Raw genomic sequence first — 13,841 nt, 5'->3', positions numbered from 1 at the left:
CCTGCATGTATGTGACAGCTTGTCTTGCACAACTGTGTGTGTTTTATGTGTGTACTTTTGGGTGTCTCCCTGTGTGTGTGTGTGTGTTCATTGGTGGAGATGTGTCTGCCGGCACAGATTCTGTGTGTGTCTTTGTGTACACTGCTGTGTTCCAGCTGTCTGAGTGGATAAGGCTCAGTGGGCAGGCAAACACAGCAGTGACTGTCGCACTCACACACACACATACAGAGCATGGAATGGCTGTGGGGATTGTACTATAATAGGGAGTCTCTGGGAGCATTGACTCAGCAGGGGTTTGACAGGACCACGGATCACAACATTAGTGTAAAGCGCTTTCAAAATGAACATGATTATAAGTAAAGATAATAAGAAATTGCAAACAAGATACATAATACAACAAATTGGCATTATGTAGTGGAAAGATAACGTTTTCAGTGTTATTTTTTAGGAAATATTACACTTGCAAAGTGTGTATCCCACATTTGTCATCTTGGCTCATTTAATATATATTTATTTCTATCACATAATACAACCCATTGAACATGTCTACAGGATGCTAATAAAACAACAGAAGACAAACAATCAGCTGTTTAACACTACTTCATAGTTCTCTTATTAACCTGTTGAGCTGCCCTTTGAAGTGTTTCTTTTCTGAGCACCACAACAGAATATTCATTATTTTATAAGAATTTATTAGCTTAATGCTCAAGAATGACAAAATTACTGGGGACTTCAGAAATGTTTCAAACAACACTATACTGCTAAGTGTAGGATGCTCCATCTCAGCTCAAAAACCAGCCACCCTGACAGCTTCACCACGTTCAGATCCTGAGCAGCCCGGGCCAGGGAAACTTTTAGAGCACAGAGTTTAAGTGATGAGATAGGAAAACTCACAAAATGCTTCCAGCCATCCCGCTCATTAAAATATCATAACCTCATGACACAGACTTTCCCCCTGAAAGCTGACTGGGTGGCAATCACACATAAATTCCTCTATTCTTGGAATCACAGGCCATTTCTAAATTAAGAAGAGAACATTCAGTGATAACATTAACAGTAAACTCTGTTTAATGTGTACAACAACACTGCATGAGTTCATTAAACTCATTTGACACGTCACTAAAATTAATTTTAAAGTCTCACTGGAATTTTTTCCCCCTCTACTCTAGGCACAAGACTTTCAATGCTTTTGGTCCACAATAAATATCTTTTCAGCATTAAAAGGAAAAACGATAAGATACTACACCAAGTGTTAAGGTTTCAATAATGCCAAATGACGATGCAGTTGTGGCTGCAAATGTAGCAAACTGTGAGACAGATGAATTGATGAATCAATAAATGCATGAGCTTGTTAATAAAACTGTGGCAGAATCTTTCAGTTTTAACGGATGGCAGTGAACAGACTAGAATCAGTCCATAAAAAAATATACAGCCACTCATCTTGAGAGTTTAGTGTCAGCTGTTCAGCAGCTAACCATAACAACTGCATGCAAACTTGTGGCCTGTCATGATCTTTTTTCCCCAATCCTAGTGTTTTATGGTTCCCATCAAGCGTGTGTGAACAACACACACTTTATCTCACTTAAAAGTACTCCATGACCTCAGTACTGTAAAACCTCTGCACTTTTCTAGTTTTGGTTATCATAACACTTTGTAGCTGAGTGTCACACAGGCGGAGAACAACCTGAGAGCTTCTCATCCCAAATCCAAACAATATCAGAAAGCATCAGTGCAGTCCATTAACTTCCATTAAGCTCCCTCATCGTGTGTAGGACCTCTGCCAGTTGTAAATGGCATGGATATTATGGGAACACACTGGCACTCTTTTGCATGTACTGACGCTGCGGTGGCGGAAAACCCTTCCCCCTCCTCCTCCCCCCAGCCCCCTCCTCCTTGCGGCGAGCTGCTTTGCTCTCTCCTCGGCGGCAAAGAAGTCTGTGGTTGCCCTGAAGAATTCCAGCAGAGCTCTGTGGCTCCAGTTGGTCCCACGGCTCTCCATCCCACTGTTTGGTGCAGCCGCAGGGCTGACCACTCCAGATGCACCGGCGGTGCTCCCCTCAGACAGGGTGGAGAAGCCACAGTGTCCTCCACATTCAGTTAGGAGGAGGAAAAAATGTGGGTTGCTCTCGAAGAGTTCCATGGGCACTGTGGATTGGGTGTCACCGCGGATCGGGTCATCCTGAGCGCACACGCTCAGAACAGGAATGGCAACTTCGTCCACATCTCTCAGGGGTTCGTTGCGTTCCCAGTAAGCATCCCAGGCACCTGAAGTATTGCTACTGCTGGTCCCTGTTGCTGGTGCAGAACCCACCTGTCCACTCTGACAGAACAGTGCCTCCTCCAGGCCACGCAAGGAACAGCTAGAAAACAGGGCGTCTGTCTGTATGGTCTCACCCAGCACTGTCCTGTACCTATGAATATCATCCGAATACACACACATTTGCACAAAACAGAAGACATACACACACAAACACACATGTAAACAGAGAGAGAAAACCAGTAAATCAATTTTGAAGAGCTGCATGGGTCTCACATTCCCTATTGGCATTGATTTGAGAAACTCTGCCTGGGTCACGATGTCTCTCACAATCAATGATTTGACACTGAGCAGGCCATCTGTTGCTACAGTAACTTGATTGTTTCCTTAATTGTCTGTACCTATCCAATAAATGGTGAGTGAGTACTTGTATCCGTTTTAATCACAATCTCCTTTTAACCATGTCTCCCCATTGGCTGACTGAAAATTAAACATTTTCCCTGTTTCATTGTATCCTGTCTAAAATTTCATTCATTCAGCACCCTTATGAAGCTGTATTTTTTTTTCCATCATCATCTAGACACTGATATACTCCCCAGAGTAAACAGAAAGGAGCAGATTATCTCTTTCTGTCTACCAAAACTCATTCCACTCTTACACTGATGCAGACTGTATGGTCTCTGTTTAAAACCAATTACAATTTTATCATTTTCATGATAATTTACATAATTCTGGCCAGTGTTCCTGTTGGTGAGTACTCAGGTTATTTGGGAATGAAGCAACATCACTAATAGGATGTCAGACAGGATGTGAAACATGCTAAACGTCCTCCTGGTTTAACTTTGACATATCATTTTTGCCAGTCGTGTACACATAAAGTTTTCCTGTGTAAGGAGGGATTGTGGCTGATTTTGCTCACGTTTAGTTTTGCCTCCAATTTAGCTAAATCTGGCTTAACAGTTGACTGATCTTCTGGCAGCTTCTTGTGTCTGCTTTGTCGGACTTTGTTGTAGCAACGTCACCATTCCCAGGTCTCAAGAATTACTTTGGTGAGTACAATGTTATCATAACCAATAGAAATGGTGGGTAAAACTGTGAAAATAAGAGCCAAGAATTACTCTTTAAAAGCCAGCAAAGTAGTGTTATCTCAGTCGTTATGTTTTCTCCACCAGTGATATTTTGTTCCCAGCTATTAAGACCATGTTTCCCACCCTCCCTGTACCTGCTGAGACATATCTTCTGGTACAGCACCAGTGCCCACTGCAGGGGCCAGCACAGTCCGTTCTCAAACCAGCTCTGGCAGCGGAAGACGGGGGACAAGCAGACGGCCGCCGTCACGTAGCTCGACGACCCGCACTCCCCCAGGTAAGACAGGAGAAGGCCAGAGCCACTGCTCTCGCTCACCGCGTACAGTCTTCCTGCAGGCTGCCTGTAGCGAATGTAGCGCACAGCCTCACGCAGATCCGTGGGGTCACCAAACTGCTGCAGCTTGAGGGTGGTGAGCGGGGTGCCGTTGTGGCTGCGGCGGTTGAAAACTGCTGGCAGGTAGCCATGGGAAAGTGCAGTTTCACACAGCTGTAGAGAGAAGAGGCCGAAATATAAGACAAGGTTGGAGATGTATTAATCCATTTATGTCACATACAAAAGGACATGAAAGAACTGATGACTGTTATACAGTGTACTTACATATGTTGTACATATGTCAAGCCTACATAAAGAAATCCTCCTTTTTTATCTCTCTGAGCAGGCTACATGGTCAAGGATGTGTGGCCTGGTTTCTTGGTTTCAAATACCACAGAATCAAACAATGCCTCCTTTTAGAGGCCAGTTTCCATTTTGTTCCACTAAATGTCTTTGCAGTTTGTAACACCTTGAACATGCATGGTACTACTTTTTATTGTATGGAAAAAGAAATGACCATTTGCTGCTAGAGTTGAGAACACAGTAAAACTACAGGATGAAGTGTTGCTCCCTTGTGCTGTGCTGTTTAACCATGCTTCAAGTGCACATGGTAATAACACAGAATAGGTTTGACCGTCCACTGAAACATTGCTGTTTCTTCTTGACCAAACAGTTGAGGAACCAAATGTGCTAAGACAGATGCACAATATTAGGCTACTTAGTAATACAGTTTTGCATAGAATCATGCACCCCGAGATACGTACATTGCCTTTACAATGTAGCTCAACCAAGCGAACATCAGTGGAAAAACATGGCCAACAAAGCATTTTCTTGGCAACTTAACTGCATGTCAGTTCTAACCTCTAACAGTTGATCCAACAGTCCACATTTGGACATGCAAAAACAGACAATGAGACCACACAGTCAGGTAAACTACTGACATATGAGAAGTTCATCTCTAGCCACAGGTTGTCATTAGCCTGAATGGTGCCACTTGGCCTGCAATGGTAGGATGTGCAGGCATTTGAGGCAGTTCTCAAATACTGTGGAGGTACTAGGGAAGGCCAACATTATGCACAATATCATTAGCTGAGATGATGTCCATGCAGCCCACAGCCAGCTGCTTAGCCCAGAAAAGCCTCAACCTGCACTGTGGAGCTTTCCTTGAAATGGACTGGGAGCAGAACTGGCACAAGAGAGCAGAAAGGACTTCAGTGTGGAAACCTGTGATCTCATGTCTCTGGCAGGAAGGCTCCCCTTTCAGTCAGCTGCACAGTGGAGAGAAATATCACTTCTCATTGTTTCTTTTAGTGAGCTATTATTATTATGTTTATTTTGAACCAAGATTTGGGCAGTGGAGTCATTGGTGCTGCTACAACTGAATCAATAAATGTAAACCAAAATTAATGAACAATTATTGTAGACTTGGCAAGACTTTCTTATTTTATTCAGCACATAAAAAGACTTCTACTGTGGTTTGAAGTTTGTGGAAAATGTAGGACAATAATATATCCTCAAAAGAAAGGGCATAATTTAATGCGTGGCTTCATGAAGGATTGTAAAAATCTAACATAAATAACAAATTATGGTAACAAGCCAGTTAAATAAAGTAGACATCACTGATTGTGTCTGTCAAATCTGTAAAGTGCTCTTCTGTCCACCCACAGGTCTTTTCCTCTTTGAAACATGGATCTTTTTTGGCTTTTAAGGAGTTGGCTCTCCAAATCTAATGGTTCTGCTGGTGTTTCTCTCTTCTTTTTCTTTGCGTATTTACAGTAAACTGTTGTTTACCAGCCTTGTGCCTGTAATGGTTGCAATGTGAGGAAGTAGAGTAAATATATAACTTGTTATTGTAGGCTTGGCCTGTAGCTTAGTTTAACTGTAAACATCACTTTATTCACTAAGTCATTAATCTTGATAATTATAGTGAAATAAATACCACATTTTTATTTCCTATCATTTCCACAAGTGAAATTATGAAAAATCTCTCTAAGTCTAACCTTAACTGGGAAGGTTCACTTAAATGAGAGATCATTCCAGTCAGGGCTATGAATATATCCTTAGAATAAATTATCACAATGTCTGGAGACACAAGGAGAGAATTTTCTTCCCTCTAAATTTGCAGTGTCACTCTGCTTCATCTCAGTACAAAGTAGAGAAGCAGAGTTAAGTCTTTTTCTCTCACAAAAGCTTGTGACTGAAAACAAAGGTGAGTGTAAATAAACTGTCAAAATTTAAGTGAGTTACATTATGTGTTAAATCTACAGAAATCCCAGTGGAGTGCAGGGAGAGCTGCAGAATCGCTGCATTAAATATTTACCACCTGACAAAGACTGCAGTGATGTTTTTGCCAATTTCTGGTTGCCTATACAAAAAGAGGATTTACTCAGCCAGATATGTGAGGAGGCGGGTGTCAGGAATGCTCTGAGCAGAGCTAATACAGCGGAAAGTCATTCATTTGCTCATTCATTAGCCTCTTCCATAACTCATTCTGAAGATAATATTTAAATCATTGTGATTCGAGAGCAAGGAAAGAGCAGTTTCAAATGAGTATATATGACTTTAGCTCAGTTTAATTCCCCAAAATAAAGGGGGAGACAATGAGATATTTCACAGTTTGCTGCATGTGAGAGCTGAGAGAGATGAATGCTGTGGCTGAGATTAAATTATGTGAACCGAGCGTGATGTGACCTGGTTCCTCCTGCCTGCTCAGGTATTAACGGTGTAAACTATCATCACACAATGTGGTGATGCACTGTGTGAATCACCCACAGAAACTATAATACTAAGCATCCCCTTGAGGATGACACACAAAATGAAAGCTTTTGTTTACAGTGTTAATCCAAAGATATTGCAAAGGCTGTATCTGTTATATCATTTGTCACCCAAACCTATTTTTTATTCAGTAGTGAAGCAATGACTCATGACCAAGGAAGAATATTTTTTGAACAATCTGATAAATTATTAAACTGATGTTACCGGACTACCTGTACTTTGCACAGACACATGCAGCTTACAGGAAACACAGATCCTGACCACTTCCATGATGACACTTTATTAATTAGTTTTGTGTGGATTACAGAAAAGTTGAGTAACTTGACCTATGTTCTGGATCAAATTTGCACATGCCAGGTCTCTGGCTATAGCTTATGATGATAGTATGCATTTGGTTTTGTGAAACTTCTCCAGTAGTTTTCTGATAGAGCAGATTAAGTGTCAGAGCAGTGACAAATTCCTTCAGCAGGGACTCCAGACACTGGTCAACATGCCAGCTCTCCCATGCACACTGTCCCTCCCATGCACGCACACACACATGCACGCAGATGGAAGTGGCAACATTTATTCTCCTCTCCCTATTTACTAAAACAATGACAAGCACATAACTACAAGAGGGCCCCTCAAGTTCTACAATATTTCTTTCAAATCATAGTGAATAATGGGATCTATTTCTGTGAGACCACCGCTAATGTCAAACAAACTTCAGCAAGCTTCATGTTGCCACAAATCGAGTTAAATTAATAATGTTATTTGATTAAAAGAGGCAACAAAGCATCTCACTACAATGCTCTATCCTCTATTCAGGTCAATAGTTTGCCTAAATACCCCTCAGCAGGCCTGTGATACATGTGCTGGAAATGGATTTGCTCTTCTGAGATAGATATATCAGTCGTTCTAGAAATAAGGGAGGATTAGTTTCTTGTTGAGAACAAATTTAGTTGAATAATTTGATATTCTAACATATCATGCAACATGATACTATTGTATACTACTCTTGGCAGTTTTCCAACAAACCCTAAATATAGTTGACTGAACAAAGCAAGGGCTGTCTCTTCTTTAAGCTTTTGCATTACAGGAAATAAACAGCGAAGATAGAAATTTATTTTTGAACTCTCTCCACCCAACATGGCAAAACTGCTGGAGGAGAGCATTGAGTTAACAAAAACTGTGGTACCCAAGACATAAAGTCTTATGAAGTCTCTTACAAAGTCAGGCAAAATGATGAACTTTAAAAGAATATTTTGCAGTTGCGGGTTGGCTGAATTTCAAAGTGTTGAGCATCATAGACATACATTCAAAGAGGAGAGTAGCTATGAATTATTGAAGAAACGCCACAGTAAAATTTTTAAGAACTGAAGTCCCATCTGTTCTCCATAAAAATTAAGTTTAGGGTTTGTTGCATTGGTCTTCTTGCCCATATTCTAAGACAGGTGTCATTTTAGCAGAGAAAAATAAAACATCGCCCATGAGTCATAGACAAAGATGCTGCCAAATCCTGATGCACAGATTACTTATTCCAGGTAGGCCAAGGCACTAACATTGGAAAAAGTGTGGGGGGGCACAAATTAGCATGTTGCTGAACGTGTGGGGAAAATTTCCTCTGTATCCCCCTGTGTCAACTCCACAAACTCCCACCAATTTTTGAATGCAGCATGGCACTTACGGGCTACAATTCCTACACTGTTCACCCAATATGTTTGCAAAAACACCTTCAAACTAAAGCTGATGCAGTTAAGCCACAGTGCATTGACACCAAGCTGTAAAATTCACAAAGAGATGGGAGGGACAGAAAACACAAATCTAATGCCCCATTTCCTTGTTGGCCAGTGAAAACTCTGACAGGGTCACAAGTATTTGATGAACAGTATGCTTGATAGCTTCAGACATGGACATCCGTACTATAATGCATCCTGAACTGGGAATAATGATGTTTTTCTGCCACTATTACCTCCCTCGCAGATCTAATCATGGCTGTTAATGGTAAAACTTCCCCACTTTTACTGCATGAGTCCTAAGCTATTATCCCATCCCACAAGGAACTTGGAAAATTCCAAAGCCATTCTCTCAGCAATCAGAAGGTGAAAGGAATGGCGTGAAAAACAATTATTTAAGTGTCAAAGAGTAAATTACACGTAATGATCAGATTATATCATACCCTATTATGTATAAGGAATGAAAAATACTTAAACATGAGCGCCAAAGGCATACTGAATGAAACACTTGGAATTTACTGTAACTAGGTCACAAAATTAAGAGTAAAACAGCTCACAAATCTATCTGCTCTGTCAGGAAAATGTGACGGGTGTTAATAATATGAGGCAAGACGTTTGAAACAGCTGGATGTCTGCTTACACGAACATTTATGGCCTTTCAGCACATTGCTCAACCAGAGACCACAGGCCACTGGGGCCCATTGCAGCATGTCTTCACACACCTTCGACATATTAAATAGGCCTCTTTGTGTGACCTCTTTTTGAAGTTAAGGACAAAAGAATGGGTGAAAAAATTTGTTTGGTGGCTGAGATTAGCAGGTATATGGAGGGGTAGCTGTCTGCGTAGACTTGCTTGGACTTGGGAGCTCAGATAAATGCAGTGCTGCTTTAAAGGAACAGTTCAATATTTAAGGAAATTGCTTTCTTGCAGAAAATTAAATGGAAGATCTAATTCCGGTTAGCTTAGCTTAGCACAAAAACTGACCAAGATTTTACGGTCGGGTTATATGCCGAACTATTTCTTGGCGATGCCACAGTAACAACAAGACTCCAGCAGGAGGAGGCCATTGCATAAGGCCAAGAAATAATCTGGCACATAACCCCCCACCCCTTCCCGCTGGTAGGTGGGTATTAGTTACCTTGAGACATAGCCAGGCTAGCTATTTCCTTTATGCTAAGCTAAGCTATCCTGCAGTTTGTAGTTTCATATTTACCACACAGATATGAGTGAGATATCAATCTTCTCATCTAGCTCTCAGCAAGACAGCAGATGAGCATATTTCCTTCAATGTAGAGCTATGGCTTTGAGAAATACTTTTTTACAAATAACGGTGCAGGAGATGGAACAGAAAGAACAAGACAGAAAGATCAATAGAAATGAACTAACTAACTAACAGAAAGTCTTAAAATACACATTTCAAACTCTATATGGAGTTATGAATATGAAGCCGCTGATAGGACTGTCTGTGACCTATACCATTACATACATGGATATGAATCATGCCAGACTGGAACAAAGGATCAAAATACAAACCCACAGTGAAAATATGAATGATTTAAGAGGAGATGGCTCATTTACAAATTTATGAGTTCCTGAAACGTGTGGTGTAAGAGAGACGGGGTAAAGACAGGGAGCACAAACCCACACACTTCAAAAAGAATCAGCATTTCCTTCCCTGTTTCTTCTCTGTGTCACAGATATAGACTTGTGTGTGTACGACACGCAAACATGAGCTCTTTTTTATCTCTGTTTTTCTCGCACGCACGCGCTGACTGGTGAATCTCACCAGTGACAGAAGCAATCTTAATTGGTGTATGTCCCTTGTGGTGCCTCAGCCTCCAGCCCTCCCAAGCGTAACTGGCTGACAGCATCACAAATACTCTGTACTCTGATGATGGCCTCAAAAAAATAAAAAGGCACAAATGTGGTCTGAATGTGACAGTTCATTTTTTTTTATCCCTTCATTATTTTTGCTTTTTCTTGTGGTAAAGCTTTAAGCAACCACATGTTTATAATGTCCTAATGCTCCTATTTTTGTCTCATCACTGTTTCCTCCCACTTTTCTGCCATCCTCTGTCAACATAAGGAGTTTCTCATTCTAGATTAATGTCAAACACTTTTGGTTTTGCCAGAGCATTCAGCTGTTGCAGGGTTGTTATTTCTGACATGGGTCTGACAGTAAGCCAATGACGAATTTGCACAACAGAGCTAACAGTATAAAATGAAATGAGCTAGCACGATGCCAGGTGCCCAGAGTGATGTGAGAGTCAACAGGCATTCATGTGAAGCAGAGCTGCACTTCCCCAGGCCCCTCAAGTCAAGCGATGCTTTGTAATCCCTCACTCAATTACCTCAGTCAGTGTATTGAATGAACAGTTGAAAGACTGGTGCTGCCTCCGCATCTGCTCTTCTTTTTTTTTTTTTTAACCCTTCTCCGACTTAGCTTGCCATGGCTTAAACTCAAGTGGAATGCCTTTGCTCAGCTAGCCATTGTTGATTTGCACTGGCATCTTCCCACATCTCCTCTAAATTATTGAATGTCTGACTTGTCTTCTGACTGGTTTCCTTTTTAAAATACTTTTTGCAAATAGCATTTGTCTGTGCACGTATTAAATATGTATCATGCATGAGTCTGGTTTCTACTCTGGATTTGAAATTGATTTGCTCCGTTACCAGTCATCATTACTTTGTATTTCAGCCATGAAAATGCTCACTTCTACTTGTTTCAAAGTATTGAGGTGCTGTCATTGGTACAATGAGAAATATTTTAAAATTAATTTGCACCTTGTTGACCACAATTTGTATCAGATTAGAGACACAAAGCAGTTACAGTGTTCATGACACAAAAAGATGCATCTAGTGAGAGCATCATGACCTTCGTCAGGATACCAATGGCTTTTTGTAAGTGTGCAATGATTTAGAAGCATTAGGATGATATTAGAAGCATTAGTGAGAGTTATCCTTTCATAAGTTATCAGGTTTGTGGAATATTTGAAGTTAATCTTTCTGTTATTATTAGGGAGGGCTCTGTTCAGCAGTCTGTTGTATGAAAATGTGAATTTCTAAAACATTTTATTATAAACTTGGTTTATGTATAAAAATTACTTTGTCTATGGTTGTTCAAGTCTTATCATTTCTACATTAAGACCATTTTATGCAGTGATGTCAATGAGGGAAGCAAAGGACGCACGGATTACCTTTAACACATTCCTAGTGATCTTCCCAAAAGAGTTTGGGATGATGAGAAGAACCGGACTGGTGGAGTGACTGGAAGTCCTGCGTCGTTTCTGGTAGGACGGCACTGCCCAGTCCAAGGCCACCAGCCCATCATCGCTCAGCTGCAGGTTGTCCCGCACGAACTGGACCGGACTGTCGTACGGCCAGCACGCCTCGTGCACGCTCTGGAGAAAGGCGCTGGCCCGCCATGTCCAGCCGACACACGGCGAGTAATTGCTGAAAGTCCTGCAGTGTTTGAGGAGATAGTTGGCCAGCGCGGACGGTTTGCAGATTAGCGCCACGGTGCGTGCTTTATCATCGGTCACGGCGGTCGCACAGGCCGTCTGGGCACCGTCGCTCCCCTCTCGGTCTGAGACGCACCTCCCGGTCTTGTCCTTCGCCGCCGCCTGCTGCGCAATCCCCAATCCGTGAAGCAAAGCATCCGGTGGGCTCTCGGTGCCAAAGTATTTGGTGCCCGGCCAGAGCAAGACCACCAGGATCACAATGCACACAGCCACAAGCCATTCCAGCATTGGCACGGTTTGGGAGGGGAGCACAACGAGCACAGCACGGACGCTATCCACACCTAAAAGTGTAATGTTACTTTACATTTACATCAGAGAAAATAGTCATGCTCAGTCTTATGGTGTGCTCTTTATTTTTCTTCGTTTAAATTGAAGCTCAGCTCTTCACTGAAGTTTGGTGTTTCCCTCCGGTGCCAAGGCGCACAGGTTCCCTCGTTGTTGTAGGCGTGCGGTCACTGTTACGCAGCGATTCTATCATTCCAGCTCAGTCCAAAAACCCGACATCATGATTCCACTTTTGTTTAATAAACGAGGCGATTCTGTCATTGTTTGACGCATCTACCGCCAAGTGGTATGCGCTCGACCGGTGCTTCAACTCAGCAGCTGGGAGCGCAAAGAAACGCCTGTGAGCAAGCGACGCGCCGCTATAACGCTGGAAACGCCTCTCATCACGTCCAACCCACCACCACCACCACCCCCCTCCGACTGAGCAGGTACTCCGTACACGTGATTATCCCTGCTGTTATTAGCCCTCCAGTTAAATTACTTCCAGTACATCCAGTACAAGGAGGCACATCTTGTGCGTTTTTTACACGTACTCTCTCTCTCTCTCTCTCTCCTCTCTCTCTCTCTCTCTGTTTCTGTCACATAGGGAAGACAGCCAGAAAGAGAGCCGCTGCCACTACAAGCGTAATGCGCATGGTCATTATCAGATCTGAGTGAATTCCTCCTGAATGAATTTGGCAACGTGCAAACGGTGACTGTGAACTTGGGGGGTGGGGTAGCCAAATAAAGCATGAGGACACAGTATCATACAGTGAGGGGCTTTTTTTTTCGGGGGGACCATGTGAAGTACTGGAACCTGTTAGGCAGGTTTCTGTTGCTGCTGTTGTAACAACTTCAGCCTTTTTGCTCAGTGTCAGTTTTGAAACTGTAAATTTGGAGGAGAGAGTGAAAGTAGGCCAGTGTTCTTTGGACATGCAGATTGTGATGCACAGTGAGCACTGCAGACATCAAGTTTGATTCAGCCTCATAACATTTATGTAATGTGATAACCTTCTCTCTGCTCTTTTCCTCATCCCCTCCTCTTTACACTATATAAGAAACTCAAAAGGGATTTAAAAAGGCCCTATAAATGGAGTATCCATTCATGAGTAAAGTGAAGAAGAAAAGAGCACAAGCATTTTCACTGTGAGCATGTCGGAGGATGTAGGGCAATCAGAGGTCATTATCTCCAGAGGAGTCCTCATCTCTGTGTGTAAAGGACAGAGTCTTCGAGCACCAGGCTAAAATAACATTCTCTCTCATATTTAATCACATTATTGTAAGCTTCACGTTCTGAGTTCAACCCACAGTTGTTATTGTACGTTACGCAAAGATCCATGTAACATTCAACTGACGTCTTAATCAGTCACAAACAGATTTCATGGAAAATTGTGAGCTTTGCCAGCTGGAACATGTTGTTTTGGACACTCATTTAACCGATGGCAGCATAACAAAAGCAGCCCAGCTGAACATAAATTGATGGGGGTGTGGGCCAGTGGTGTGGGCAAGCGAGAGGAAACAAACCCAAACGGAAAGTGACAAAGACAGATCATTGTGTGTTTGTTTCAGCTTTCAGTGCCACACACCATTCCTGCGGATTAGTCAATGGAAAATGGAAAAGAGTGGCAAAAAAGCGAAATGCCAAGTCGACGAGCAGAGAATAAAGACAGATGAGTGGCTCGAAGGATCTTGGTATCACCTCAGAGACACTTTGAATGCCAGAGAAGAACAGCTTACAGCTGGTGCACCCGAGAGCCTGGTGGGGAGAGTGAAGTTGTGTTATGTTAATTCACTCAGTATGCAGTTCCAAACACTGATCTTGAGACACTTCCCATTTATGTGTGATAACCATCTTAGCTGTTGCAGGCTAAGGGAAAGATAATCTTTCGCTATGTAATCTTAGAGGC

General features: G+C 42.2%; 1 protein-coding gene across 1 annotated transcript; it reads right to left on the bottom strand.

Annotated features, from left to right (window-relative positions):
• Positions 1–495: 495 nt before the first annotated feature.
• abhd15a (abhydrolase domain containing 15a) lies at positions 496–12,479 on the bottom strand. The gene is made up of 3 exons (XM_018684394.2): positions 11,347–12,479; positions 3,480–3,832; positions 496–2,411 (listed from the first exon to the last, which is right to left on the bottom strand). The coding sequence occupies exons 1-3, from the start codon at positions 11,896–11,898 to the stop codon at positions 1,760–1,762; spliced, it is 1,557 nt and encodes a 518-aa protein (XP_018539910.1). The 5' UTR covers positions 11,899–12,479; the 3' UTR covers positions 496–1,759.
• Positions 12,480–13,841: the final 1,362 nt, after the last annotated feature.

The sequence above is a fragment of the Lates calcarifer genome, linkage group LG21 (assembly GCF_001640805.2).
Source record: "Lates calcarifer isolate ASB-BC8 linkage group LG21, TLL_Latcal_v3, whole genome shotgun sequence".
NCBI classification, from domain to species: Eukaryota; Metazoa; Chordata; class Actinopteri; family Centropomidae; genus Lates; species Lates calcarifer.
This window is presented reverse-complemented; position numbering and strand designations above follow the sequence as displayed.

Bases quoted from the DNA above. Each gene is read 5' to 3' on its own strand.
- abhd15a (XM_018684394.2), bottom strand. From the start codon at position 11,898: ATGCTGGAATGGCTTGTGGCTGTGTGCATTGTGATCCTGGTGGTCTTG. The intron at 3,833-11,346 runs GTAATCCGTGCG...TTCTCTCTACAG, and splicing joins TCACTAGGAATGTGTTAAAG to CTGTGTGAAACTGCACTTTC. The intron at 2,412-3,479 runs GTACAGGGAGGG...TGATATTCATAG, and splicing joins CAGAAGATATGTCTCAGCAG to GTACAGGACAGTGCTGGGTG.